Raw genomic sequence first — 27,953 nt, forward strand, 5'->3', positions numbered from 1 at the left:
TCGCCGGAAGTGGCCGTCCGCCGTCCGCTGCTCGTTGTTTAAGCGGCTGACGGGAAGGAGAAGCCAGAGCTCCGGCGGCGCCGCGGGGCGGCAGTCAAGACCAGAGCCCGAGCCGTCACTCACCTCTGGACTAGCCTGAAGCGAAGAATACCGGCTGCGGAGCGTCGAGGCGATACACTTGCTCGCCTTCTGATCCCATCATGTCGCGGGGCTCCATCGAGATTCCCCTCCGGGACACTGACGAGGTAAGTGTCGCTTATGGAGGCGGGTGGGGGCCGTGAACTTGTACGATCGCCCCCACCGACTTCGCCCGACCTCGTTTCTGAAGCGAGAGCATCCTCCTTCCCTTAGAGCCCTGATCGAAATCCCCGGCCACGGTCTGATCATCATCGTGTTCAGCCCCTGTGCCCTCTCTGGCTGGGAGCGCCGCGTCCCTCCAGCCTCAGGGCCACTCGGAGAAGGAGTTCTTGAAAGTTCCTCTCCAGCCTATTCGTATTTGACAGTGCGCTACTCTTTTCCTAATCAACGCACGAGGTGTGAGAGCAGAAAAACTGTAAAACACCTCGCAGATTACAGAGTTGGGCGCTGATGTTATCGGGGTCTACATGCTGCTCAAACTCGGGTGTCTTTCCCTGGGAAGGTATAGGAGGTCGCGTCTTCTCCCTTAGAAACTCGAGTCTGTCATGGTGCACTATGTTCTCTACACCAACTCGCTGAAGGCAAGATTGCCAAAGATTTAGCCGCTGCTGTGTGCTGATAGAATTTAACCTCCTATCACTTACCTATGTCTCATTCATGGGTGGCCTGTGGCTTCTCTGAGTAAAGCTCTCAGCTTTAATGTTCTGTCTTCTTGGATATTTCATACTAATTTTTGTTTGAGGTATGATATTGAGTTATAAAATGAAATGGTTTTTAGTGTATTTGCAAAGTTATGCAGCCATTACCTCTAATTCCAGGACATTTTCCTATTATTATTTTTGTGCTCACGGTCAGGACTGTCTGTTACTCGCAGGTGCCACCTCCATGATTAATGTGTCCAGTGGCATTCAACTTTGCATGGCCTGTAGAGTCATGCATCTCAAGGAATAAGACCTATGGCATAAGAGTCTCTAGGGTGCTTGCTTATCTGCACTTTACTGGGATTCCATGTTAAGCAGGATTTTGTTTTGTTATTTTTGAGTAAACAAACCATTTCTAGCATTTTATAGTTCCAGTGATTTGGGGACAAGTAGCAGGGTTTGTTTGCTTCTCTGTGCTTGTACTTTATGATAGTATAACCTATTTGGCATGTGCTCCTTAAACATTAACATGTATTAGCTCAACCTTATTGAAAGTGAACACATACTGTATGTATATGCATGTTGATTATATTCAAGAAAAGCAGCAAAGATGAAATGTGAATTTTAAAAAGAAATAAGAGTTAAGACCTACGTTTTGTATTTTAGGTCATTGAACTTGACTTCGATCAGCTACCAGAGGGAGATGAAGTTATCAGTATTCTGAAACAGGAACACACACAGCTGCACATATGGATTGCTTTGGCGGTCAGTATTCATGTATCAAATACTTTTTATTTGTTGACTATGAAAATATGTAGTTCTGGTTTAAGATATAGTAATAGCCAGCTTGGCTTCATGATAGATTTATTATACAATGTGTATGGAAGTTAATTGTTAATAATTTATGAAACAATAAGGCCATTTTTCTAAATGATATGCTACTCTACTGATGAATTAGTATATGCTGGCAAAGACAAAATTCATATAAGTAGTACCTCTATATTGAATATTTGATTATTTAGTGCTTGCTCAGTGAAGGCTGGCTTATGGTTTATAGATAAGCTGAAAAGAAGTGAAGTGCTTCTTACGTGAACATTGCTGTTTAATGTAGTTCCCTATAACAATAAAACATTTCCCTTAAAATGTTCTAGAAAGTGATTAGGTTCCAGGAAAACCCCACAAAAGTTCTTTTGGGTGAAGTTTATCTCAGGCTTATGTTTTTTTGTCCTATTTAGTTTCCTTCAAACATGAATCTTACTGGAGATTCTCAAAAAAGTCCAATCAGAAAGCCTAAAATTCTATGTCCTCTACTCGCCCGCATCAGCTGCATAAGGATGTTTCCTTTTTATAGGAATAGGTAGTATAAATGTTACAATCATTATTCCTAAGCAAATGTGCCAGATTGCTTTCATGCAAAGATACAGAAGAGGCTCCTAATATTGTCTTGAAAGGTCAGAGAAATAGGTCTGGAATTGGGCTTATATTCAGTGCTCAAGACTGCTCTAAGAGTTTCTTCCTTTTAGATATGGATTTACAGAGAAATATTTTCAGTGACAAGTAGTGCCTTCTAGACTTGAAGTGGTTTTTCCTATTCCATGGAGACCAAGCCTCCTTGTCACTCACATTTTTTTTTTTTTTTGAGACGGAGTTTTGCTCTTGTTACTCAGGCTGGAGTGCAATGGCACGATCTCGGCTCACCGCAACCTCCGCCTCCTGAGTTCAGGCAATTCTCCTGCCTCAGCCTCCTGAGTAGCTGGGATTACAGGCACGCGCCACCATGCCCAGCTAATTTTTTGTATTTTTAGTAGAGACGGGGTTTCACCATGTTGACCAGGTTGGTCTCGATCTCTCGACCTTGTGATCTACCCGCCTCAGCCTCCCAAAGTGCTGGGATTACAGGCTTGAGCCACCGCGCCCGGCTTCACATTTTTTTTTAAACCAGAAGGTAATTTAGGGTTTTGTGGTTGCTGTGATTGTTGTTGTTTTTGTACATATGCCTTCCTTAACAGCACTTACACAAAAATTAGAATATTGGAGGATTAGCATGGCACCTGTAGTAGAATAAATTAATGAAACATTGTGGGATATAGATTTTTATAGGGAAAAGAATGTAGGCTTTGGGGTTAGCTCAAGTCCCAGCGTGGCTACTAACTAGCTATGTGACCTTAGACAAGTGATCTTACTTCTGAGCACATTGCCTCATCTAAAATATAGAGATGTTAGTATCTACCTCATAGAGTGGTTGTACATATTAGAGAATATGTATATGAAATTCCTTTCATGGTATGTGACCAATAGTCAGTGGTTAATAAATGGTGGATATTCCACATAGAGACAGAGTCTCTCTAGGTTGCCTAGGCTAGACTTAAACTCCTGGGGTCAAGCCATCCTCCCACTGCAGCATTCCAAGTAGTAGATTACAGGTGCATACTACCACACCTAGTGGATATTTATTTTATTATTTATAAGTCAGACACATGTCGAGAGAAGTTATTAAACAGGCCCAAATCACAGATAATTTTTGGCAGATCTAGAACCAGAACCCAAGTTTTCTATTTAGAATTCTTCATACCTTTCATTATTGTTTTCTTTCTTAGGCTCTATTTATTTGAAAAGTTAGTGTGAAATGAACTATTGCTAGATAAGTAGCAGATTGGGAACATTTTTGGTGATTCCAGTTTTTAAACAGCTTTATTAAAATCTAATGGATTTATAATAAACTGCACATATTTGACTTTTACCATTTGATAAATTTTGTCATGCGCACATACCTGTGAAACCATCACCACAATCAAGATTAATGAATACATCCATCACCTTCCAAAGGTGTCCTCTGTACCACTCCCATAAGCCCCCTACCCCCCCCCAATCCCTGTGCCAGACAACCACTGATCTGTTTTCAACATTGGAGACTGGTTTATATTTTCTAGAGTTTTATATAGATGGAATCACACAATATGTTCTCTTATTTTGGTCTGATTTCTTTCATTCAGCACAGTTATTTTGAGAGGTTTCCATGTTATAGCTTATATCAATAGTTCATTTTCCTTTTCATTGTTGAATAGTATTCATTTTATGGCTACACCATAGCTTGTTTATCCAGTCACCTGTTAATCAACATTTTTATCATTTCTAGTTTTTTTCTTACTACAAATAAAGCTGCCATAAACATTTGTGTATAACTTTTTATATGGACATGTGCTCTGGTGATTCTAATTTGTTTTATTACCTTATAGCTGGAATACTACAAGCAAGGAAAAACAGAAGAGTTCGTAAAATTGTTGGAAGCAGCACGTATAGATGGCAATTTGGACTATAGAGACCATGAAAAGGACCAGATGACTTGCTTGGATACGTTGGCAGCGTATTATGTACAACAGGCTCGGAGAGAAAAGAATAAGGACAATAAAAAGGATCTTATTACACAGGCCACCTTGTTGTATACAATGGCTGATAAAATTATTATGTATGATCAGGTAAAAAGTCAAATTTCTTTCAATTTATGAAGGGGGAAAAAGCAAATGAAAGCAAAATATATGTGAGAGCAGATTTTTTTAAAGTTTTTCTTCAAATAACATGGTTGTTAGAGTCAAAAAGAAGAAAGATTCCTTATTAAAATTGGATTTGCTTTGGGTTTTGTACTGTTGAAGTAATATGGGCAAATTTAGTACATAAAACTTGCTCCATTAATTTTATTATCTCCAGGTGAATTTCAAACATAGTTTAAGGAATTTAAATTTTGCTTTTGGTCATTGTTACTGCCACAGAAGATTTGCACTTCAGGATAATTTCTCATTTTGTAATTAAGAATTGCTTGTTGGTAGTTTAAGCACATTACAGTTGATAAGGGAATTTGCATTGTGCTCCATCTCCTTCCTATTTTGTTTTCACTTTAGTGTTACATGTTCATGGTATATGGGGGTAAAGTCTAAGATAATACATTCCTTTATAGAACCATTTGTTGGGAAGAGCCTGCTTCTGCCTACTTGAGGGTGACAAAATGGATCAAGCTGATGCACAGTTTCATTTTGTACTCAACCAGTCTCCAAATAATATTCCAGCCCTTCTTGGTAAGTGATCTTTGACAATCATGTTAGGAAACTATTGTTTTCAGCTTATGCCTAGAATATATCTTTGTAATAGCTCCTCAGTAACTCAGCTAGATAGTGAAATAGAAGAGCTTTATGTTGTTAAAAATGAAATTACCTACAACAAATTATTGTTGAAAGTGTGGAAATAAAATATATACCAGTTAAGAATAATTTATTATTTCGGCCAGGCATGGTGGCTCACACTTGTAATTCCAGTGCTTTGAGTGAGGCAGGATGATAACTTGAGGCCAGGAGTTCCAGACCAGTTGCAGCAATGTAGCAAGACCCCATCTCTGCAAAAAATAATTTTTTCAAAAAAGACGAGTTGGTCATTCACTTCTGAAGAGCCAATAAACACTCTCTGCTTAGACAACTTCAAGTTACTTCAATTATTACTTTATAACATTTTTAAAACTTCTATTTAAGTTCAGGGGTACAAGTGCAAGTTTGTTACATAGGTAGACTTGTGTCATGGGGATTTGTGGTGCAAGTTATTTCATCACCCAGGTATTAAGCCTAGTACCTATTAGTTGTTTTTCCTGATCCTCTTCCTCCTCCCACCCTCCACCCTCCAAAAGGCCCCAGTGTGTGTTGTTCCCCTCCATGTGTGCATGTGTTCTGATCATTTAGCTCCCACTTATAAGTGATAACAGGCGGTATTCAGTTTTCTGTTCCTATGTTAGTTTGCTAAATTTATAACATTTAACATAAAAACAAGATGTTTTATTTTTAGACATAATATACTTTAATGAAAAACAAATTTTTAATATGAAATTTTGTTCACTATTTTCAAGTATTTCTTACTGAGAGATGTATTTAACTTGGATAAGTTAGTGAAAAGCATAATAGATTTGTGGCCTTTAATCAGACACCTGGTTTATTTTTAAAAATCATTACAGGTAAAGCTTGCATTTCCTTCAACAAGAAGGATTACAGGGGAGCTCTTGCTTACTATAAGAAAGCATTACGTACTAACCCAGGATGTCCAGGTAAGAGTTATGTCTAAGTTATGTCTATGTGTATGACCCAGCTTAAAACATTGAGGATTTGTCAGTTGCTTATGAAGTTAGTTGTGAAAAGATATTGTTGGATTATTGAAGTGTCAGAATCAAGATTATTTTTTTAGTGCTATGTTTGAGTCAAAAGCTGGATAGTAAGGCCAAGTGCAATGGCTCACGCCAATAATCCCAGCACTTTGGGAAGCCAAGACTGGAGGATCACTTGACCTCAGAAGTTTGAGACCAGGCTGGGCAACGTAATGAGACCCTGTCTCTGCAAAAAATAGAAAAGTTAGATGGGCATGGTGGCACACACCTGTGGTCCCAGCTCCTTAGAAGGCTGAGGCTGGAGGATTGCTTGAGTCTGGGAAGTTGAGGCTACATTGAGCCATGATTGTGCTATTGCATTCCAGCCTGGGCAACAGAACAAGACCCTGTTTCAAGGGGGAAAAAAAAAGATAGATAGATCTGGTCTGGGTGCACTAGTTCACACCTGTAATCTCAGCACTTTGGGAGGTTGAGGTGAAAGGATTGCTTGAGCCCAGGAGTTTGAAACCAGCCTGCGCAACAAAGTAAGACCCTGTATCTACAGAAAATCAGCCGCACATGGTAGTGCATGCTTGTGGTCGCAGCTACGCAAGAGGCTAAAGCAGGAGGATCACTTGAGCCTAGGTATTTGAGACATGTTCATACCACGGCACTCCAGCCTGGGCAACAGAGCAAGACCCTGTCTCAAAAAAAAAAAAAAAAAAAAAAAAAAAGCCTGGATAGTAGATTATCATATAATCTTTTTGCCCTATACTATTTTCCTTCCAAAATGTCATTCATGTAGCAAATTTTATTGAGTACCAACTATGTGCAGGCACTATTCTAAACCCTGAGAATGTAGCAATTAACCAAAGAGACAAAAGTTCCTGCCCTCATGGAGTTCAGTTTTCAGTGGGCAAGGTAAATAGTAAAATATGTATGATGTAAGCTACCAGTAAGAGCTAAGGAGAAGAACAAAGCAGAAAAAGGGTATGAGAAGCATCAGGAGTTGCTTAGAAAGTATGACCGAGTACACTCATGGGCGATAGTAACATTTGTGTGGAGACCTAAAAAAACAGCTATGCAGAAGGAGAAGACCATTCCGAGAGAGAGAGAGAGAGAGAGAGAGAGAGAGAGTATAGAAGTTACAAAGATCCAGAGGAAACAGTGTGCCTAACAGTGTTAAGGAAGAGTAAGGGGGCCATTGTATCTGGAATGGAGAGAGAAAGAGTGAGGGAGGAAAGTAGTCAGAAATGAGATCAAAGCTATAACCAGTGACTGACTAATCACGTAGGGCCTCACAGATTATTGTAAGGACTTTAGCTTTTACACTGACAGAGACAGGAAGCCATTGGTGGAGGGCCTTGGGCAGAGAAGTGACATGATCTGCCCTATATTGAAAAGGATCATTTGAGCTTTGGGGTTAAGACTGGAGTGGGGCTCAAGGGGAGAGGATCAAGGACAGAAGTAGGGAGAGCAGGGAGAAGGCATCTGCAGGCAGGCAGGGCAGAGGTGATTGTGGCTTGCAATAGGGAAGTGATAGTGGAGGTGGTACAAGTGGTCAGATTCTACATATATTTTGAAAGGAGAGTGATGGAGTAGATGTGATGTGTGAGACAGAGAGGAAGAGTCAAAGAAAACTCCTTTGCACGAGCAATTGGAAAAGTAGAGTTATGTTTTATGGTATTTGGGAAATAGTTTAAGTGGAACTAGTTTTAGACATGAAAAATTTGAAATGCCTTTTAGATATATAAGTTGTCAAATTAAACACTTCAAACTTAAAGCTTTTAGAACTTTATCCTGAGCCTTGAGAAGAATGTGATTACACAGCCTGAGTCATGTGGCATGCAGTTGCAATTTCTGCCTTTTTTAAATATATAAACAATTAAGATCAAATGGTGCCAGAAATAAGAACCCCCTCACATGGAGCAGTAAAATAATCTTTTTTAGAATATAGCCAATCAAATTGCTGTGACATATGCATCTGGGATTAGATTTTAAAATGTTGTAATCCTACTAGAACTTCTCTATCTCCCCGAAATAATTCAAACCGTACATTCTTCACTTTGGAAAATGCTGATATCATTCGTCTGGAGTTAGTACTTTCCCAGTAGCCATTCTTACACCTTGCAGTCCACTAAAGCCTATACTTAATCATATTTTCCAAATCTCATTATTTAAAGTTGACAAAGTGAAGAGATCAGAAAGGCCAGAATTCAGGAAAGAGGTCTGGGCTGAAATCGTCAACACGGAGGTAGTGTATAAAGCTATAAATGAATATAAATAGAAAAGAGATCGAGAGGGGAGCCCTAGAGTACTCTTTGACATTAAGAGATTAGAAAAATGAGGAAGAATCAGCAAAGGAGTCTGAGAAGATGATAGCTAGAGGTGTAGGAGGAAAATAGGCTTTAAAGCCAATGTGAAATATTTCCAGAAGACGATGACAGACAGTGTCAAATTCTGTTGTTAGGCCAGTAAAATTAGGGACAGAGAAGTGATCATTGGATTTAGCAGCATACAAATCCTTAGTGACCTTGATCAAAACAGGTTTACTGGAATGGTAGGGTGAGAGCTTCACTGGAGTGGATTCAAGAGAAAACAGAAGGAAAGGAATTAGAGGTAGCAAGTGTAGCTAGATCTTTTTGGGAGTTTTGCTCTCAAAGGAGGAACAGACATGATTGACAACTGGAAAGGGATATAGAATCAAGAGAGGATTTTTATAAGATGAGAGAATGTTTATGTGTAGATGAGAATGAATGATCCAATAGAGAGAAAAAATAGGGAGGGCTGCTGGAGCAGTATCCTTAAATAGATAAGAGGGCATCTAGTGACCAGAGTGGTGGTTGGCTTTAGATGGAAACTTGTTTGTGTTATGGCATGGCCTTGAAATGAGGTAGCACATATAAGCATAGCTCTGAAAGGAACGATGGTATATGCATGTAATCAGTCACATTATATAAGGTCTTAGTAGAACTTTTGTTCTCTGTTTAAAAGTCATTCTTCAATAATGAAAAATTGGAGATATGGTTAGAAGCGATGTTAGAAGACAAGAAAAATACCAGTATTATAGGTGTTCTGTTCTATGGTGAGAAAGGTGTGTGTGAGAGGGGAGAGGAGTGGAATGTGGTATGATATAGCCTCCAAGGAAACCAAGTTTGTGAATAGGTCAAAAGATTTTATAGTGTATTTATACTGAGGTTAATTTTGGGGATTTTGCAACTCATAAGTAGAGAATATTTAAGTATTTTTGTAATTGAATTGAACCCTAAAAAATGCCCTAGTTTGACAGATTTAATGACTGCATTTTATAGCGGAAGTTCGTTTAGGAATGGGTCATTGCTTTGTGAAACTTAACAAACTGGAAAAAGCTCGTCTGGCATTCAGCAGAGCCCTGGAACTCAATTCCAAATGCGTGGGAGCATTAGTTGGACTGGCTGTTCTAGAACTCAACAATAAAGAGGTATGTACATGAGAAAAGTATCTAATTCCTAACTGCTTTGTCAAGCCCACAGCCTCTTATCTAAAATTCTTGGAGCCAGATGTATCTTAGAAATTAAGATTACAGACTGCACAAAGGTACCTGCACTTCACAATGTATGACACCCAGTTATTGGGGCACTACCCCAAAAGCAAACTTACATCTCTGTGGCAAAATGATAGCCTGTTCACACTAGTAGGATAGCGTCATAATTCAGGTAGTATTGCTACCAAATGAGATTGCTCCAAGATGACAAACAACAACAACAACAACAACTTGTTTTTTAGAGCATTTAGGTTTCAGAATCTCAGATAAGAGATCATAGACCTGTTTATCAGTTTGGAATGCTTTCATTGCAAGTAACGAAAAACACATCCGAGTGCCTTAAACATAAGGGCTTTTATTGTTTGCTAAACCAGTTGTCAGAGTCTCAAATTTGATAGTTCGTTGTCATCAAACCTATGATTTTATATAATTCTGTCCTCCCTTCCTTAATGGGTGGCCTTTCTTCACCATGTCTGTCACCTCATAGTCACAAAATGGCTGCTGCATCTCCAGCTTCTCATTATTACCTCGGTCTTATAAAGAGGGAGGAAACAGAAAGGATAAGAAGACTCTCTTAGAGAAACCCTATCTTATATTGAGAAGGAAGCTCTCCATCATGCTTCCCCTTATGTATAATTGTCCAAAACAGGGATACCTGGGTTTCTCAGCCACAGTACTGTTGGCATTTTGGGCTATATAATTCGTTGTTGTGGGGAACTGTCCCTTCCGTTGTAGGATGCTTAACAGCATCCCTGGCCTCTACGCACTAAATGCCAGTAGCATTACTCCAGTTGTGATAACCAAACATGACTTTATCCCAGTTGAGAACGACTACCTTAGACCAGAGGAATGGATTATCTGGACTGGTATAGATGAATCATGATTCATCCCCTGGGCCTGGGGAAGAGGAGAAGCGGGCTTTCCTTCCTAAACTCAAAAGATTTTCACAGGCTACAAAGTCTGGATTCCATTAGCAGAGTTAAGAGTGGTAAAATGACTGTTGGGTAATCCACCAGCCTCAGTCACACCAAGAAGACAGCTCGGATCAATAAAACCAAAGTTGGTAGGCCAGGCATGGTGGCTGTCACCTATAATAATACTCTTTGGGACATCAAAGTGGAAGGATTGCTTGAGACCAGGAAGTCAAGGCTGCAGTGAGCTGTGTTTATGCCAGTGTACTCCATCTTGGGTAACACAGTGAGATCCTCTCTAAAAAAAAATAAATATGAATAAAAACAAATGTGGCTCTTTGTGAGAGAAGTAGGGGCAGGGACTAATAAAGTAGATAAGTCTCAAGCAAGAACTGAACAAGAAAATAAGAGGGGAAAAAAGTGACACATAAACAATTAAGGATTAAAAGGGAGATTTAATTACAAATACAATACAGATAAACATCATAAGAGGCTTCTAATCCATTTTAGTGTCAGATCTTAGGGTTGATAACCTTATTTCTTGTGACTAAAGAAAAATTTGAAAAGTGCTAATTTAGTATTGTTTTCACTCCACCTTGTTGCCATGTTTCCTTTTAGGCTGATTCCATTAAAAATGGCGTCCAGCTTCTTTCCAGAGCCTATACTATCGATCCTAGCAACCCTATGGTATTGAACCACTTGGCAAATCACTTTTTCTTCAAAAAGGTAGAAGTCATTTATTTTTAAATTCTGATTTTTGTTATTCTGTACTGCAATTGATACTTTACGCCTTTTTTAAACTTGGAAAGAAACTCGAAAATGATTTTTTTCCCCCTCCAAATTATAGAGTTTGTTATATTAGTTACCTGGGGGTACATATATTTCTTTATTCATTTCTTCACTTAATATTTATTGACCCCTTTATACTGTACCCAACACTGTGGTAGTGATGTGGAGATGAGTAAAACATGGTTTCTGCACTTAAGGAGTTCAGTTTAATGGAAAAAGCAGCCATGTAAACAAATGTAAGTGCAAAAATAAAGGTATCTACCCATTTATGGTAAAGAAATGAAGTGGTCAGGTGGCTAAGGTGAGTTTTCACCAAGGCTGCAAAGCTCCTAAACTAGGTTTTTAGGAAGAGGTCACTAGAGAGTCGAAAAGGGAAAGACACACAAATCTATGAAATAGTATATAATATGCTTATGGTGGGCAATGCTTTGGATCCAGATGGTGGGGCATTTTTGTAATATCAGAATTTGGACATACTATGTAGGGAACAAGGAGTCACTGACATTTTTGTTTATTTTGCATGTGGACCATGTTGTATTTTTTAAGTTGCCACTAATTCTATAGAAGCAGTGATATTGTAGGCTTCTTAAAATACCAAATCTACTGGACACAGTAGCTCACACCTGTAATCCAAGCACTTTGGGAGGCAAAGGTGGGAGGATTGCTTGAGCCCAGGAGTTCAAGACCAGCCCTGGCAACATAGCGAGACCCCATCTCTACAAAAAAATGTAAAAAATTAGCTGGGCATGGTAATACATGCCTGTAGTCTTAACTACTGAGGTGGGAGGATCGCTTGAGCCTGGGAGGTTGAGGCTACAGTGAGCCATGGTGGTGCCACTGCACTCCAGCCCGTGCGAGAGAGCAAGACCCGGTCTCAAAAAAAAAAAAAAAATGCATTTTACGTATTTAATTACATAATCTTCACAATAATTTTGTGACATAGATAATCTTATTCCCATTTTGTGGGTGGGTAAAGTGAGGAAGAGTTAATACTCTAAGGTCACATAGCTGTTAACCACAGTGCTTTACTTTACTACAGCCAGTGTTTCTCTGGCTGTAGAAACATACTCCCCTTTTATAGTGAATTATTGATTAGGTTATAACTGTGATAGTACTAAAAGGCAACTGTGGAGAAGATGGACATGTATCTTACAGGTAAATGAAGTTAGTCTGAGATTAAAAAGCTATGCAAGCTAGTCTTATGACTTCAGTCAGTTGACTTTCTGATCTTCGTTTTTCAGGATTATAGTAAAGTCCAGCATCTGGCCCTCCATGCATTCCATAATACAGAAGTAGAAGCTATGCAAGCAGAGAGCTGCTATCAGCTAGCGAGATCATTCCACGTTCAGGTAATTTTGTAACTTCTCTAAATGTCCAGTCTTTTTATTTATGGTGTTTTAAGTCTTTCCAATATTTTCGTACAAATTGGTCTTGTTTTATTTTCATTCTTTAGGAAGATTATGACCAAGCTTTTCAGTACTACTATCAAGCCACACAGTTTGCCTCATCCTCTTTTGTGCTCCCATTTTTTGGTTTGGGACAAATGTATATTTATCGAGGTGACAAAGAAAATGCATCTCAATGCTTTGAGAAGGTTTTGAAAGCTTACCCTAATAATTATGAAACTATGAAAATTCTGGGCTCTCTCTATGCTGCCTCAGAAGATCAAGAAAAACGAGATATTGCCAAGGTACTTTTTTTTTTAAGTCTTAGCTATTTTCTGTTAGCTATCCCAAAACTCCCATTTCTCATTTCCTATTATTGCTATTAGAAATAGTATAGAAACAGTTTTGTTAGCTGAGCTTGTTCTAGTTTAGATAACAAACAATGGCCTTATTACACAGACTTAAATAGCCGCCATTTTTTATTTTGTCAGCCTATCGATGGAATACTTCAGCTTAACAGTTTCTTTCATCCCAGGGCCATCTGAAGAAGGTCACAGAACAGTATCCCGATGATGTTGAAGCTTGGATTGAGTTGGCACAAATCTTAGAACAGACTGATATACAGGTATTTTAGTAATGTTTTAAATCTCCCATATGATGTGTTTTTTGCAAGCCTGGTGTAGTATTTCTCTTCTACTTTATTATACCTTATTCTGTCTATCATGAAAATACAGGGTGCCCTTTCAGCCTATGGAACAGCGACACGAATCCTTCAGGAGAAAGTGCAGGCCGATGTGCCTCCAGAGATTCTCAATAATGTGGGTGCCCTCCATTTTAGACTTGGAAACCTAGGGGAGGCTAAGGTAGGAAAATAGAAATATTTCCGTGTTTTATACTGAATCAAGTTGAATGCATGCCTTTTTAAAAAGTGTGTCAACTAAGTCTTTTAACGGTATAATTTTTCGTTTTCATAGAAATATTTTTTGGCATCACTGGACCGTGCAAAAGCAGAAGCAGAGCACGATGAGCATTACTATAACGCCATTTCTGTTACCACGTCATACAATCTCGCCAGGCTGTATGAGGCGATGTGTGAATTCCATGAAGCAGAAAAATTATATAAAAACATCTTACGCGAACATCCTAATTATGTTGACTGTAAGGATGTTAAACTTCTTCATGTAGTGAAATCCCTTCATTCCTACAAGAGCAGCAGAAATTTAGCCTGAAAAAAACAATACTAGAATTGAGAGTAAAAAATTTTAAAGGTTCTAATGTCCCCGTTTCTCCAGGGCAAACCTGTGGCCTTAAAACAGAGGTGCAGCTTTACTTACATTTGTGCTAGAAATAAGCAACTAAAACCAATTGGATCATATTTCCAATGGCTATCTTCAGTGGGTCAGCTACCTTTGTTAGGCTTTTAACAACTCCTTGACATATTTGATAATGCATTTACCTATAAAACATCCTGCTTTGATTTCATATGAACATTTATGCAATGTTTATAATAGAGAAGTGTTTTTCCTTGAAGCAGTTTTTACTAAAATATCATAATTTGAGTTTTGTAACCTGTACATTGTAAAATATGGCAAGTTTTTAACTAAAAAATAATTTAGGCCTGGCACAGTGGCTCATGCCTATAATCCCAGCACTTTGGGAGGCCAAGGCAGGGGGATTGCTTGAGTTCAGGAGTTCAAGACCAACCTAAGCAACGCCAATAGCGAAATCCCGTTTTTATATTTGAAAACAATAATAATAATTTACATAGTGTACTTAATTTTATTTGTGTATATGTGGGTTTTTTTTTTGTTTTTTTTTTTTTTTGTACTTGCTTTAAGAGAACCTAAAGCATGATGTTTTGACTGTAGTAAATCAGGAGCTATTAACTTAGTGTCTGTCATGCTGTTAAGGATGCAAAAGTGATATAAAATAAGCAAGATTTCAGTTGAATGCCAGACTGAATTTGAATTGATTTGATAGGCAGTAGTGACCATATTGGTTTCTTGAGAGAAGTGAGATTTCCTAGAGAAAACAACTTACATTTGTGTAGCACTTTACCATTAATTAATGGAAGAATCACAGTTAGAGCACAGGTCTTCTAACTAGTAATACCTATTCATCAGACTTTCACTATTTTGCCATATTACAAGCAGCTTTGTTTTAACAAACAAATTTTTAAAAAAGGTAACTGGCAATGGTGTGCATTGGAGAGAAATTAGAAACAGGCCAGCTCCAAGCTTTTCAAATAACTTAGCTTGAGGTAAGGACTTGGGTCAGGGAACTAGCATTGGGAGTGGAGTGGCAAAGTCTTAGATTTCAAACAGTAAGTTTAGATGGTTACAAAATTATTCTTTAACTTGTTGGATTGATGACTGATGTTTTTTCACCTTTGAGACTTTCTGTTCCTTGTGTGGCTATGTTAACGAAAAAACCAATTGTTTCAAAATTATGACTTTAAAATTATGATCCTTTATAGGTGATATTTGGGATATAAAAACTGTAAAATATGTTTTCAGGTTATTTGCGGCTAGGAGCCATGGCTAGAGATAAAGGGAACTTTTATGAGGCTTCAGATTGGTTTAAGGAAGCTCTTCAGATTAATCAGGTTGGTAATATTAATTCTTGAGTTTGAGAAATAATTATTTTCACTTTTTCTTCCCTATAAATCAGTTTTTCCTTTTAATGGCTAGCATATTTCTAGTAACCATCTTTCTGGTTTTTCATTTTTGTTGTTGTTGTTTTTGTTTTGGTTTACTTGTTAGATCCTAAAGAATGTATTAGGTTACATTACTAACCATGTTATAAATAGGTACCATGTTTTTTACATAAATCTTTCCTATTTTCTTCCTCCTTGTTTCTTCTTCCCTTTCCCCATCCTGTCTTTTCACTCCACTTCAACAAGTGTGATCTGGCTCCAGTGTTTTTTACTCTCTAGTTTACTTCACTTACAGTTTTGTTAGTACTATATGAGAGAACTTTATAGAATCATAGTATCTTAGGATTTTGAATGGAACCATAGAGGTCATCAGACTTTTTTGTGGCCCACAGTAAGAAATAGATTTCATATCATAGCCTAGTACACACAAATGTATACGTAGACAAACAAATAAAAGTTTCACAAATCATTATTTGCTTTTGCCCATGGGCAATACTTTTTGATTGCTTTATTGATTTTTTACTGTATTCCATTCTGTTGCATTTACTATGCTGATTGCTAAATACTAAATTGATTTACAACTCACTAATGCTATCAACTCTCATTTTAAAACCACTGTTATAATGTAGCTTGTAAACCTCTTCAGTAATCAGCTATTGTATGGAAAGATGATTGATCTCTCTCAAACTAAATTGCAGATTTTTCTTCTTCATGTATTTATGCTTCAGGATCATCCAGATGCTTGGTCTTTGATTGGCAATCTTCATTTGGCAAAACAAGAATGGGGTCCTGGACAGAAGAAATTTGAGAGGATATTAAAACAGCCATCCACACAGAGTGACACCTATTCTATGCTAGCCCTTGGCAATGTGTGGCTCCAAACTTTGCATCAGCCCACCCGAGACCGCGAAAAGGTAATCTCTTTTTGTCCTTTTAAACAAAACTGATATTCTACATCATTCTTGTTTGAATTTTCTTTAACAGTGCTTGTTTCTATAGGAAAAGCGTCATCAAGATCGTGCTCTGGCCATCTACAAACAAGTACTCAGAAATGATGCAAAGAATCTGTATGCTGCTAATGGCATAGGTGATTATAAAACTTGAGTACCCATAACAATTTGTTTTAAATGAATACTTTCAGAGGAATGTTTGTAAATCAGAATTTTTCTTAAAATGTAATCAATGTAGTTGTTTTAAAATAGAATTTCTAGTTGTTTTTCTGGCTCCAATTAGAAAATTCTTAAATGTGAAACTTTTTTTAACTCCAGGAGCTGTTTTGGCCCACAAAGGATATTTTCGTGAAGCTCGTGATGTGTTTGCCCAAGTAAGAGAAGCAACAGCAGATATTAGTGATGTGTGGTTGAACTTGGCACACATCTATGTGGAGCAAAAGCAGTACATCAGCGCTGTTCAGATGGTAATATCTTCCCTTTCAAGATATTTTTATATCTTGTTCACTGTTGAGCAGATGTTTTCATAGCCATTCTGGCCCTGTCATGGAGCTGCATGCTATCTCTTGTGATATTTTGTCTATTTAGAGGTTAATAATTATATAATACTAAGGCCAGGCTTTGGTATCCAGACAGAGATGTGAGTTCTGGTACCACCACTAATTACATGCCTCAGGCAAAGGACATCCCTTCTGAGCCAGTTTTCCTATCTATAAAATGGAGATAATTGTACCTTAACTTCATAGAACTTTGTGAGGATCCAGTATTAAAGCTACTTGGCACTAGCATGCCTAGCTTATCAGTAAATACCCAGTAAGTAGTAGGATTTAATATTCGTTTGTGTATTCAGTTTCTGAAACTGAACTGTGAGTTTCAGAAAGGTTAAATGACTTATTTAAAAGAAAACAGGCCAGGCGTGGTGGCTCACGCCTGTAATCCCAGCACTTTGGGAGAGGTGGGTGGATCACGAGATTAGGAGTTTGAGACAAGCCTGGGCAACATGGTGAAAACCCATCTCTACTAAAAATTCAAAAATTAGCTGGGTGTGGTGGCATGTGCCTGTAATCCCAGCTACTTGGGAGGCTGAGGCAGGAGAATTGCTTGAACTGAGGAAGCAGATGTTGCAGTGAACCGAGATCGCACCACTGTACTCCAGCCTGGGTAACGAGCAAGACTCTGTCTCGTGTGGGAAAAAAAAAAACAAAAGAAAAGAAAACGGGGATAAGATTTCAAGACTGTAGAATTGTTTTTGTTTTTGTTTTTGTTTTTGTTTTTGTTTAGACGGAGTTTCGCTCTTGTTACCCAGGCTGGAGTGCAATGGCGCGATCTTGGCTCACCACAACCTCCGCCTCCTGGGTTCAGGCAATTCTCCTGCCTCAGCCTCCCGAGTAAGCTGGGATTACAGGCATGCGCCACCATGCCCAGCTGATTTTTTGTATTTTTAGTAGAGACGGGGTTTCACCATGTTGACCAGGATGGTCTCGATCTCTTGACCTCGTGATCCCCCCACCTCTGCCTCCCAAAGTGCTGGGATTACAGGTGTGAGCCACCGCGCCCAGCCCTGTAGAATTGTTTTATGCTTATGTTTGTTGAGTGCTTGAGCTCAAAATAAAAGTAATACTCAGCATCCATATTAAAAAGTAAAAAGAATCTTGGGCTTTATGGGATATATTATGGTCAGGAAGGAAAAGCTTACAAAAAGTAGAAGAAAAGAGCAGTCCAGGCTCCTGGAAGTGGTTTACCTTTTTCTAAAATGGGCGGGTTATTATCAGTATTCAGAGTATTGGAAAGTCAATAATCACAGAAACTCACAGAACCCAGATTGCATATGGTAGCTTCAGAGGTTGTGTTTTGTGAGTTTGGCCTTCCAGATCTGCCAAATGATAATGTTGCCATTTATAAATGCAAATTAATGGCCGGGCACAGTGGCTCATGCCTGCAGTCCCAGCACTTTGGGATGCTAAGATGGGCAGATTACCTGAGGTCAGGAGTTCGAGACCAACCTGACCTACATGGCGAAACTCCATCTCTACTGAAAATACAAAATTAGCCAGATGGCACATGCCTGTAATCCCAGCAACTCTGGAGGCTGAGGCAGAAGAATCGCTTGAACTCAGTAGGCAGAGGTTGCAGTGAGCCAAGATCGTGCCATTGCACTCCAGCCTGGGCAACAAGAGTGAAACTCCATCTCAAAAAAAAAAAAAAAAAAAAATGCAAATTAGCCACTAGGGATATTCAGGAAAAAACTTTCATAACCATTTTTCATGAAAAAGATCTTACCTATGACAAAGTGTATTCCATGGTCAAAAATTGCTATTTTCATGTCACAATTAATACTAGTACTGGTTTTACCAAGAAGTTAACAGCCAGAACTGTAAGACTCCTCATGCTCATTGCCAGTAGGTTCTGCCAACTGTTAAGAAAGGTATAGACAGTAAAGCCCAAAGGAGACAGATGTATGACTTCTAATCAGTGGTCAGTAAGCTGATTCTAGGTAGTATTGATAAAGATATGAAAAAGACTTTCCAGTATGTTTACCCTGTCTTTCAGTGTTCCAAATTTCAAATGGAAAAAAAAACCATTTAAAGCATCTAGTTTTCCTAATGATCAGATTTTTTATGTTGTGAAAATGTATCCTGATGAATGTCAAAAATCATTTCCCAAGTTATTCTCTGAAATTAACCATTCAAAGGATAAAATATATTTTTACAGAGCTTTAAAACTGCAATGCCATTTCACTACAAAGTGAAAGTGTCATTTATTCTTTGTTGTGTTTTAACTAACTTTTCCCCTTTTTTGTAGTATGAAAACTGCCTCAGAAAGTTCTATAAGCACCAAAACACTGAAGTTGTACTCTATTTGGCCCGTGCCCTCTTCAAGTGTGGCAAGTTACAAGAATGCAAACAGACTTTGCTGAAGGTACAAAGGAGAACTCAATATTATTCCTGTCCATTTCTGTGCTACATTGTATTTCTTTATTCTTTGTTATGCATGTTCACATACCTGCCACTTAATACTATTCTGCTGGCTAAAATCCTTTTCATGTCGTTTGACCATATGAAAAATTTTTTATTCACAGGCTAGACATGTGGCACCCAGTGATACAGTTCTTATGTTTAATGTGGCCTTGGTGCTGCAAAGATTAGCTACCTCTGTCCTGAAAGATGAAAAAAGTAATCTGAAGGAAGTACTTAATGCTGTGAAAGAACTGGAGCTTGCACATAGGTAAAGATATTATAGAAATAACCTTTGAAATGCTTTGTTTGGCCTATGACCATATCATCTTGAATGTTCCCAATTTTGTCTGAAATGCTTTGTTTGTTTGAAGCCCTTCGTCTCAAGCTACTGAAAATCGTTTCCCTCAAAAGGTGACTTATTTAGAATCATTCCAGCAATATTTAAGCAAAAGCAGATAGCTGCTGCCACCAGGTGGCGCCAAACTATAGTCAGGATCCTGCCAGATTTGGACCCAGCTCGACCTCTAGAACTGGAGGGCTAGCTTTGTAAACTTGCCATAGATTTTTCATTGATCTGACAGTAATGTGACCCAGCATTTTACACGTGTGAAATTTTTTAGACACTTATGTTGGTTTTCCATTTTACACCAATGTGTCTTTTAATGGGCTCAGCCCAAATTTTATTTAATCAGCTCAAATTTTATTTAATCATATTGTATTTATATGGTGATTCATTGTGTGGTGAAATTAAAACCTGTTCTCTCTTCAGGTTTTGTCCAGCTTTATTTGTATTCTTCTTTAACAATTATTGCCTTGCCTGATAAATTATAAGTGCTTACATGGCCTGAGCCCCCTAACCTCCATCCTGATATATTTAATAAATTTTATGTTTAGTAAATACCCATTGCTTGAATTGATTTGTAGTTATTTATGAATTTACTGATAATATTAAATATAACTTTGACCATCTTGATGAACTTGTCTATTAAATGTAATGAGTGACATATTGATGAGAGTCTTTTTCAAAGCGAGTTGCATATGCAATTTTCTTATTCAGACGGTAGCCTTTTATGCATTGAATAAATTTATGTAAGTCAGTCAATATGCAAACCTTTTCTCAGACTCTTTGTAGAACAGATGAAAGTTTTTAAGGCCTTTATTCCATAAGAATCTCTTAGAAGTGTTTTCTTGTTTCATTTAGATACTTCAGTTATTTGAGTAAAGTGGGAGATAAAATGAGATTCGATTTGGCCCTTGCTGCTACAGAAGCCAGGTAATGTTACTATTTATGGAAAGTGACTTTGGGTGAAGCAGTGATATTGGTGTGGGCTGAGAAAGTGACACAGTACAGAACAGAGGTTTCTGACCTTCCACAGGTCAGGCTTTCACACTTCTCTTGGAGACTCTCTAATCTTTACCAGACCTTTTTCCTTTCAGGGAAGTGGGCAAAATTGCCTTAGTACAAAGTACTTGAGTTGTGGCGAGGGGAGGAAATATTTTTCTATTTTACTTATGTCAGCCAAGTCAAGAGAAAATTCATGTCTCTGAGTTATATATAAAGATAATGTTGGAAATCTTTTTAGCTGTGCTTTGAGAGGACAATTATGGTTTGGAAACAACATAGTTGGCAGTATTGGCTTAGGATAAACTAAGTTAATTTTGCTAATTAAGACTTCATACATTGGTATAGTGGAAAGTATAATGCAAAAATAAATGCTTTTTTTTAAGACTTCACATAGGTATCAGCTAATGGTCCTTCCTCAGATTTTTAAATTTGTATAAGGAAAATAGATGTGCTGAGTTTTTGAATAAAGTGTAGTAGTTGCATTCATGTGTCTCTAAACCTGAAATGTTCTAGGCAGTGCTCCGACTTACTGAGCCAAGCCCAGTACCATGTGGCCCGGGCACGCAAACAAGATGAAGAAGAGCGGGAGTTGCGAGCCAAGCAAGAGCAAGAAAAGGAGCTGCTAAGGCAGAAGCTTCTTAAAGAACAGGTATCTTGTGTTTTCCAGTTATACTGGAATTAATGAATCGTGTGCATGCATACACTTTATATGTTTTAAAAAAAAGTCCTCTGCAGGTGCAGTGGCTCACGCCTTTAATCCCAACACTTTGGGAGGCCAAGGTGGGTGGAGGGCGGGTCATTTGAGGTCAGGAGTTTGAGATCAGCCTGGCCAACATGGTGAAACCCTTTCTGTACTAAAAATTAGCCAGGAGTGGTGGCACACACCTGTAATTCCAGCAACTCGGGAAGCTGAGTCAGGAGAATTGCTTGAACCTGGGAAGCTAGAGTTGCAGTGAACCAAGATTGCACCACTGTACTCCAGTCTGGGCAACAGAGTGAGACTCCCATCTCAAAAAAAAAAAAGTCCTCTGTTTAGGATGGTAGCCATTAATTTTTCATCATAAGAAAATTTTCAGTGGGGTTTCTTTTCTATCATTTTTCCTCATAGGAGGAGAAACGTCTCAGAGAAAAAGAAGAACAAAAGAAACTTTTGGAACAGCGGGCCCAATATGTGGAGAAGACCAAAAATATTCTTATGTTTACTGGCGAGACTGAAGCAACAAAAGAGAAGAAAAGAGGCGGTGGTGGTGGACGGGTAAGATAGAATTCCTGTTAGCACCAGTGACCTCAGTCTCTGTCTTTTGGCTTTCAGAAATGAGGATAATTGGTTAAATTCATTCTGTACTTGCTAGTTTTGACTTCCTCCTTTGTTAAGAGACAATCTTCCAACACAGAGAATGATTTAAATGGTATCTAGTATTTAGCAATCCATTCCAAGGTTAGCTAAGTATATTTTACCTTGTAGTTGTCTTTTAAGTAGTTGATTTTTACAAAGTTTTAACAGTTGAGACTTTCTTCTCAATTAGAAGTCTTTAAAATATGGGCCTAACCAAGAACCCCTTCCATGTGACTTAGTAAAAGATCCTTCATTTGGGCCGGGCACAGTGGCTCATGCTGTAATCCTAGCACTTTGGGATGCTGAGGTGGGCAGATCACTTGAGGTCAGGAGTTTGAGACCAGCTTGGCCAACATGGTCCATGTCTCTACTAAAAAGCACAGAAATTAGCCAGGTGTAGTAACATGCCTGTAGTCCCAACTACTCAGGAGGCACAAGAATCACTTGAACCCAAGAGGCAGAGGTTGCAATGAGCTGGGATTGCCCCACTGCACTCCCACCTGGGTAACAAGAGTAAGACTCTTATCTCAAAAAGAAAAAAAAAAAAAAGCTCCTTCATTTGTCAAATGTTTGAAAGGATATGGCCCCTTTCTATTACCTTAACATTCTAGCCACATTCCACCAGCCAGGAAATAACTGATTGTAGTCTTACTTGGATTTTAGCGTTCTAAGAAGGGAGGAGAGTTTGATGAATTTGTCAATGATGACACTGATGATGACCTACCTGTATCCAAAAAGAAGAAGAGAAGAAAGGGTAGTGGCAGTGAGCAAGAAGGTGAAGATGAGGAGGGTGGTGAGAGAAAGAAGAAAAAGAGGAGAAGGTAATTTCATCATTAATGTGTTTGAAATAACCTCATGAACGTGTTGAAAGACCTTTTACCTTCTGAATCTTTTGATGTTTAGAATTTATGAACACTTGATCCAAACAGTGAAGCTTTTTGTGTCCCCACTTTCTACTTTAATCCTAAGATAGACCCCAGTACAAAATCCCCAGAGTACCTGGGATTTCCATACATCTCCACAGCTTTCCTTCTTAGAGTTACAAGTTAGTCATAATTGCCTTTCTTGTGACTCTAAATATTTTTTGGAAAAGCTGTTGCCTACCTCATGGTTTTTGCTCAGTGCATAAGATGTAAATGTGTGTGAAAGTGCCTTTAAAACCACCCAGTGCTCTCTGCTGTTAAGATCAGGGACGCCCCGCCCATCTCATGTGGAGGTGCTCCTAAGCCTTTTTGCCCCTCTGTTGCGGTGCTACCCTGTCCAGGAACCTCCATTCAGCTATCTTACCTAGACTCCCCTTCCCAACCCTTGGCCAACTATACTTGAGAAAGAACCTGATAATTGATTCAGACACAAACTTGTGGAATTGAAGGTGTAGCGAGGATGTTAGTAGCAGGCTTGGAATCAGCAGTTGGGAACGAAGGAAGAGGATAGGAGAGGAAAGAAGTTGAAGTCTGGAGCCTGGGTCTTGTCTCATCTCCTCTGTCACTCCAAGTGCAAGATTCAAATGCAGATTAATGAGAGCTCAGCAGTGACTAAATTAGTCAGCAGATATTGCAGAGATCCATGGTTTTTTACAGATTTCTGAGCCATGTGCAGCAAAAGTTATGTCCCCTACCCTTGAGTGTACAGTATGATTGAGGACAGCACCCATATAGAAGAGGATTCAGAATGAATAATAGTTTAATGGAAAAGTAGTCTGGAACTTTATAGGTAGGCTCTTGACAAACTCTCTCTTGGTGTTCATTATTTAAGACCTCCAAAGGGAGAAGAAGGATCTGATGATGAAGAAACAGAAAATGGCCCAAAACCGAAAAAACGACGTCCACAAAAAGCAGAGAAGAAAAAGGCTGTAAGTTTCTAGTACTGTGTTTTTCTGTCCCCTGGTAGACATGAAAGATTGCAGTACACTAAAATACATTTTTTCCTTGCTGCATTCTCAAGCATGAATGTCTGTTTTCAAAGTTCATCGGTGGCTGTTTGATTGTATCGTTATAATGCAAACCCAGTTTAACACAATGGCCTAATGTAAGAGTCTTGACTAATCTATTATGTTTGACATTCTTTAGCCCAAGCCAGAACGTCTGCCTCCATCAATGAAGGGAAAAATAAAATCCAAAGCCATAATATCATCAAGTGATGACTCTTCAGATGAGGATAAACTTAAAATTGCTGATGAAGGGTAGGAATTTTTCTCTTTATAAATTCTCATGATTTAGATAAATCAAAAGTGATTGCTAATCAGCCTGTCTGTCCTAGGAAAAATATACTTTTCTTCCTTTTTATTTATAAATAATAAGAGGGGTGGGGACAGACTTGAAAATTGGAGGAAACAGAAAGTTAATTGGGAGTGTTGCTATGTCAAAATGTCTTCTCTCTGGCTTCTTAGAATCTTGGAGCTGGAAGAAACCTTAACCTGTCATTTTATCCTACTACATCTTTTCTCTCAAAGAAGAAAACCTATATTGAAATCTCATTTCTTCATGGACATTAGCTGAAATGTCCTAGATTACATCCTTCTAAATGAAATGTATCATTTTGCTGTCCTACTGTTGACACACGAAAAGTGTTACAGGTAGCCTGGCCCTGGTCATGTGGAGATTGGCTATTTCTTGACTATTTCCTCCCCTGTTGCGCAGTGTTAAGTCAACAGTATCTCCTCCGTGGAGGGCTTATCCTAGACTGCTTCCACAACTCTCCTTTAGTTCATGGCCCACCCAGTGAAGCAATACTTGATTTTATGTGTCCTAAACTTGCCTCACAAGCTTGTTGTTTTCCATTTGGATATCTAGACCAGGTCTCTTAATATTGTACTGTACTGTGTTCTTCTCTAGCCATCATTTTCATTTATTCATTCAACAGACGTTTGAACATCCAGTCTGTGAGATAGTATAAGTGTTGGGAATACAGAGAGAAAAGATAGGCCCATAAATTCCCAAAGGAATTTTTGCTTCAGAGGCAATACAGAATAACAGATAAACCAAACCACATTGTAGGCTGGGTGCAGTGGCTCACACCTGTAATACCAGCACTTTAAGAGGCCAAGGTGGGCAGATCACTTGAGGCCAGGAGTTCAAGACCAGCCTGGCTAACATGGTGAAACCCCACCCCTACTAAAAGTACAAAAATTAAGCAGGCCTGGTGGTGGATGTCTGTAATCCCAGCTACTCGGGAAGCTGAGGCATGGGAATTGCTTGAACCCAGGAGGCACTTGAAGTGAGCTGAGAATACGCCACTACACTCCAGTCTGGGTGACAGAGTAAGACATTGTCTTTTTAAAAAACAAACAAAAAAAAAAACCCACATTATGGTTGGATTAATGTTACCACATAAATCTGCATTATAGTCTGGAGTTAGGGTGGTGGTAGGAGTGGTAAGAGATGTTTTTTTCTAAAAGAAAGGGTGTTTGAGTTGAGTCTTAGAAGGATTGGGAGTCCTGAGGCAGAGGTTAGCATGTTGAGTAGGCTGAGGCTTCCACTGGGGATTGGACTCAAAGTGTGGCAATCTAGAAAGAACCATCTGTAAAGATTTGCAGTTCTGGCCAGGCATGGAGGCTCACACCTATAATCTCAGGACTTTGGGAGGCTGAGGCAAGAGGATCACTTCTGAGGCCAGGAGTTTGAGACTAGCCTGGGCAATACAGTGAGACCCCATCACTATAGAAATTTTATAACACCAACAACAAAAACAAAAAAGATATGCAGTTCCCTTTTTCCCTGAAGGCACTGGCTGACACATCCAAATTATTTTTCCCTAAAGCACTATTTAGCCCTTGCCCCCATAGTGTTACCCAGGCCTGGTTAGAGACATGCATGATCAGTGTAATGAAATACGTGGTTTTCAAAGACTGAGCACTATTAAATGTGTTGACAGAAAGGTCCATCGTTAGAGGCTGAGCTGCTTCCAAATCTGTACCTGAGTCAAGGCCAAGTTTGTTTGAGCCACTTGCATCAGTTAAGCTTTGTCCTGACCATCATAAAGTGTGTTTGCTTATTTGGCCAGATGGAATGGAGTGAATTGATTCTCAGGGAAGACCCACGGGTCTTTAATATGTGTACACAAAGAAAGTAATATACTTCACCTCCCTCACTGTTCCTGGACTGAACTCTGTGGGATCGAATATTCCTTTATTGGAAAATCTGTCATGAAGACCAGAACTAAGGAATATGCCAGAGAAGTATATTTGTTTCAAAGCCGCTGTCACAGTGATTCAGGGAATGTTCTTGCCTCAGATCCTCCAGGAAGCCAGGACTCTGAGGGTGCTACCCCCATTCTAAACATAAGCATGACTTCTCTTCCCTTTCTCATATCAGCTACAAGTAGAGGGAGAGCTTATGAGCAAAAGCAAATAAACCAAAGGGCTCCTTTAGCCCCAGATTCCTATCTTAAGTAAGTCTGGTCATGGTAGAGGGAACCTAGTGCAGTAGCAAATCTTAGGACAGGAATAATGACCTCCCTCTTCAGGTTATCTGTTAGCACCGATGGTAACAGGACAGGGAAGGGTCCTTTGAAACATTTTCTGCCTTTGGAAAAGGGTTAATTCTTCAAAGTCTTCACAGCCAGTTGAGATCCTGGATTTCACCTTCGTTGCTGTTAATTTGTGTATACAGGTAAACAAATGTATCCCTTCTTTTTCATGATTTTATATATGAAATTGGGAAATGCTTCTTTCTCATGAAAAGTGCCCAGTGAGTCACCATCCCTGTTTGTATTTTGACTTATAGCTAAAGTGCCTTATCTTTTTCTTCCTTTTTAATCCTTTCTGAGTTGTGAAATATATCACATTTACAGAATAGTACACAAAACAAATATCACAAAAGGATACCCATGTAGCCACCATCTAGATCAAGAAATAGAATATTAAATACCCTTATTTTTTAAAAGCACATTCTCTGCTCATTAAGGCCCCAGTTAGCCAGAATCCTCAGCCTCTAACCAATGATCATCTTTGCCAGACATCCTAGGAACAGCAACAGCAACAGTGACTCAGACGAGGATGAACAGCGGAAGCAACGTGCCTCGTCACAGAGTGATTCCGATGAGAACCAGAACAAGTCTGGCAGCGAGGCCGGCAGTCCCCGGAGGCCACGAAGACAGCGGTCAGATCAGGACTCAGACAGTGACCAGCCACCCAGAAAGAGGAGGCCCTCTGGTTCGGAGCAGTCTGACAATGAATCTGTGCAGTCAGGGAGAAGCCACTCAGGAGGTTCCGAGAACGACTCTCACCCAGCTTCTCCAAGTGCCGAATCAGATCACGAATCAGAAAGGGGATCTGATAATGAGGGTTCTGGCCAAGGCTCTGGAAATGAATCGGAACCAGAGGGATCCAACAATGAGGCCTCAGATAGAGGCTCAGAACATGGCTCAGAGGATAGTGACTAGGTTTTATTTCATCGATAATAAGCTTCATCTCTGGAGGAAACTTTTTTAATATATGAAAGCTGTGATAAAAACATTTCAGATGTTTAGTCAATTGTGAAATTTTTCTTAAGGCAATTTTCTTTTCTATCAGTTTGTATATTACCAAGCCCCAAGAGACATTTCCTGTGCTAGAGTCCAATATTTTGAGTCTCTTGTGCAAATGAGACTATTCTTTGTGGTACAGTTCCACCTATCATATGTGAAAACTGCAGTAAAAATGAACCCAGATGCTAAATCATTCCTACAAAGGTTTGACTGAAACTGTGGCAGATGTCTCATCTTCTTTATATGTTAAGCAGCATATTCTTGATTTTTGTTGCAATCTTTTACCAAGTGGTGCACAAACTTGGTATTAATGTCTTTATTCCATTTTGAGTTTAGATTGAGAATATTTTTATTTTCTGAAGGCAGAGATATCTACTGTATAACTGCACCAAAGTACATTTGAAAGGAAGGTTCTCAATAATGTAATACTGCAGCAATGTAGATAAAATCACAAATATATAATTTGTTAGGTTGAATAAGGTGTGGAAAATGCTTTTCTGTTAGTAGAATGCAAAAACCTACCTAAGCCACGTAATAATAAAATTCTTTTACCAACTTTTATGGGTAACTTTGTGTCTTTTTTGGCTTGATATATTTGTACATGACAATTTAGCATAAATTATGCAAATACTTGAAAAATCCTACATTAAGCCTCAAGACTTTTGTAATTCCTGCAGATTTGTGGAGTGTTTATTTTAGAGATGTAAGAAAGCTAAAGTACCAGCATATGTTTTTATTTT

The 27,953-nt window shown here is 38.9% G+C and overlaps 1 protein-coding gene across 1 annotated transcript; it reads left to right on the plus strand.

The window, feature by feature from the left end:
• CTR9 (CTR9 homolog, Paf1/RNA polymerase II complex component) lies at positions 1-27,772 on the plus strand. The gene is made up of 25 exons (XM_003919836.3): positions 1-245; positions 1,446-1,544; positions 4,016-4,255; positions 4,732-4,849; positions 5,770-5,859; positions 9,207-9,355; positions 10,948-11,055; positions 12,360-12,467; positions 12,572-12,808; positions 13,039-13,128; positions 13,238-13,366; positions 13,478-13,661; positions 15,020-15,108; positions 15,888-16,073; positions 16,159-16,246; positions 16,428-16,576; positions 18,912-19,028; positions 19,189-19,334; positions 20,268-20,339; positions 20,925-21,060; positions 21,520-21,666; positions 22,411-22,568; positions 23,503-23,599; positions 23,817-23,929; positions 26,703-27,772. The coding sequence occupies exons 1-25, from the start codon at positions 201-203 to the stop codon at positions 27,127-27,129; spliced, it is 3,522 nt and encodes a 1,173-aa protein (XP_003919885.1). The 5' UTR covers positions 1-200; the 3' UTR covers positions 27,130-27,772.
• Positions 27,773-27,953: the final 181 nt, after the last annotated feature.

This window comes from Saimiri boliviensis, chromosome 6 (assembly GCF_048565385.1).
Source record: "Saimiri boliviensis isolate mSaiBol1 chromosome 6, mSaiBol1.pri, whole genome shotgun sequence".
Lineage (NCBI taxonomy): Eukaryota > Metazoa > Chordata > Mammalia > Primates > Cebidae > Saimiri > Saimiri boliviensis.

What these genes read in the sequence shown, in the direction of transcription:
- CTR9 (XM_003919836.3), top strand. Translation starts at nt 201, where the DNA reads ATGTCGCGGGGCTCCATCGAGATTCCCCTCCGGGACACTGACGAG. An exon ending in GCAAACAGACTTTGCTGAAG is followed by an intron (nt 19,029 to 19,188) that starts GTACAAAGGAGA and finishes TTTTATTCACAG; the next exon opens with GCTAGACATGTGGCACCCAG. An exon ending in AGAAGCTTCTTAAAGAACAG is followed by an intron (nt 21,061 to 21,519) that starts GTATCTTGTGTT and finishes TTTTCCTCATAG; the next exon opens with GAGGAGAAACGTCTCAGAGA.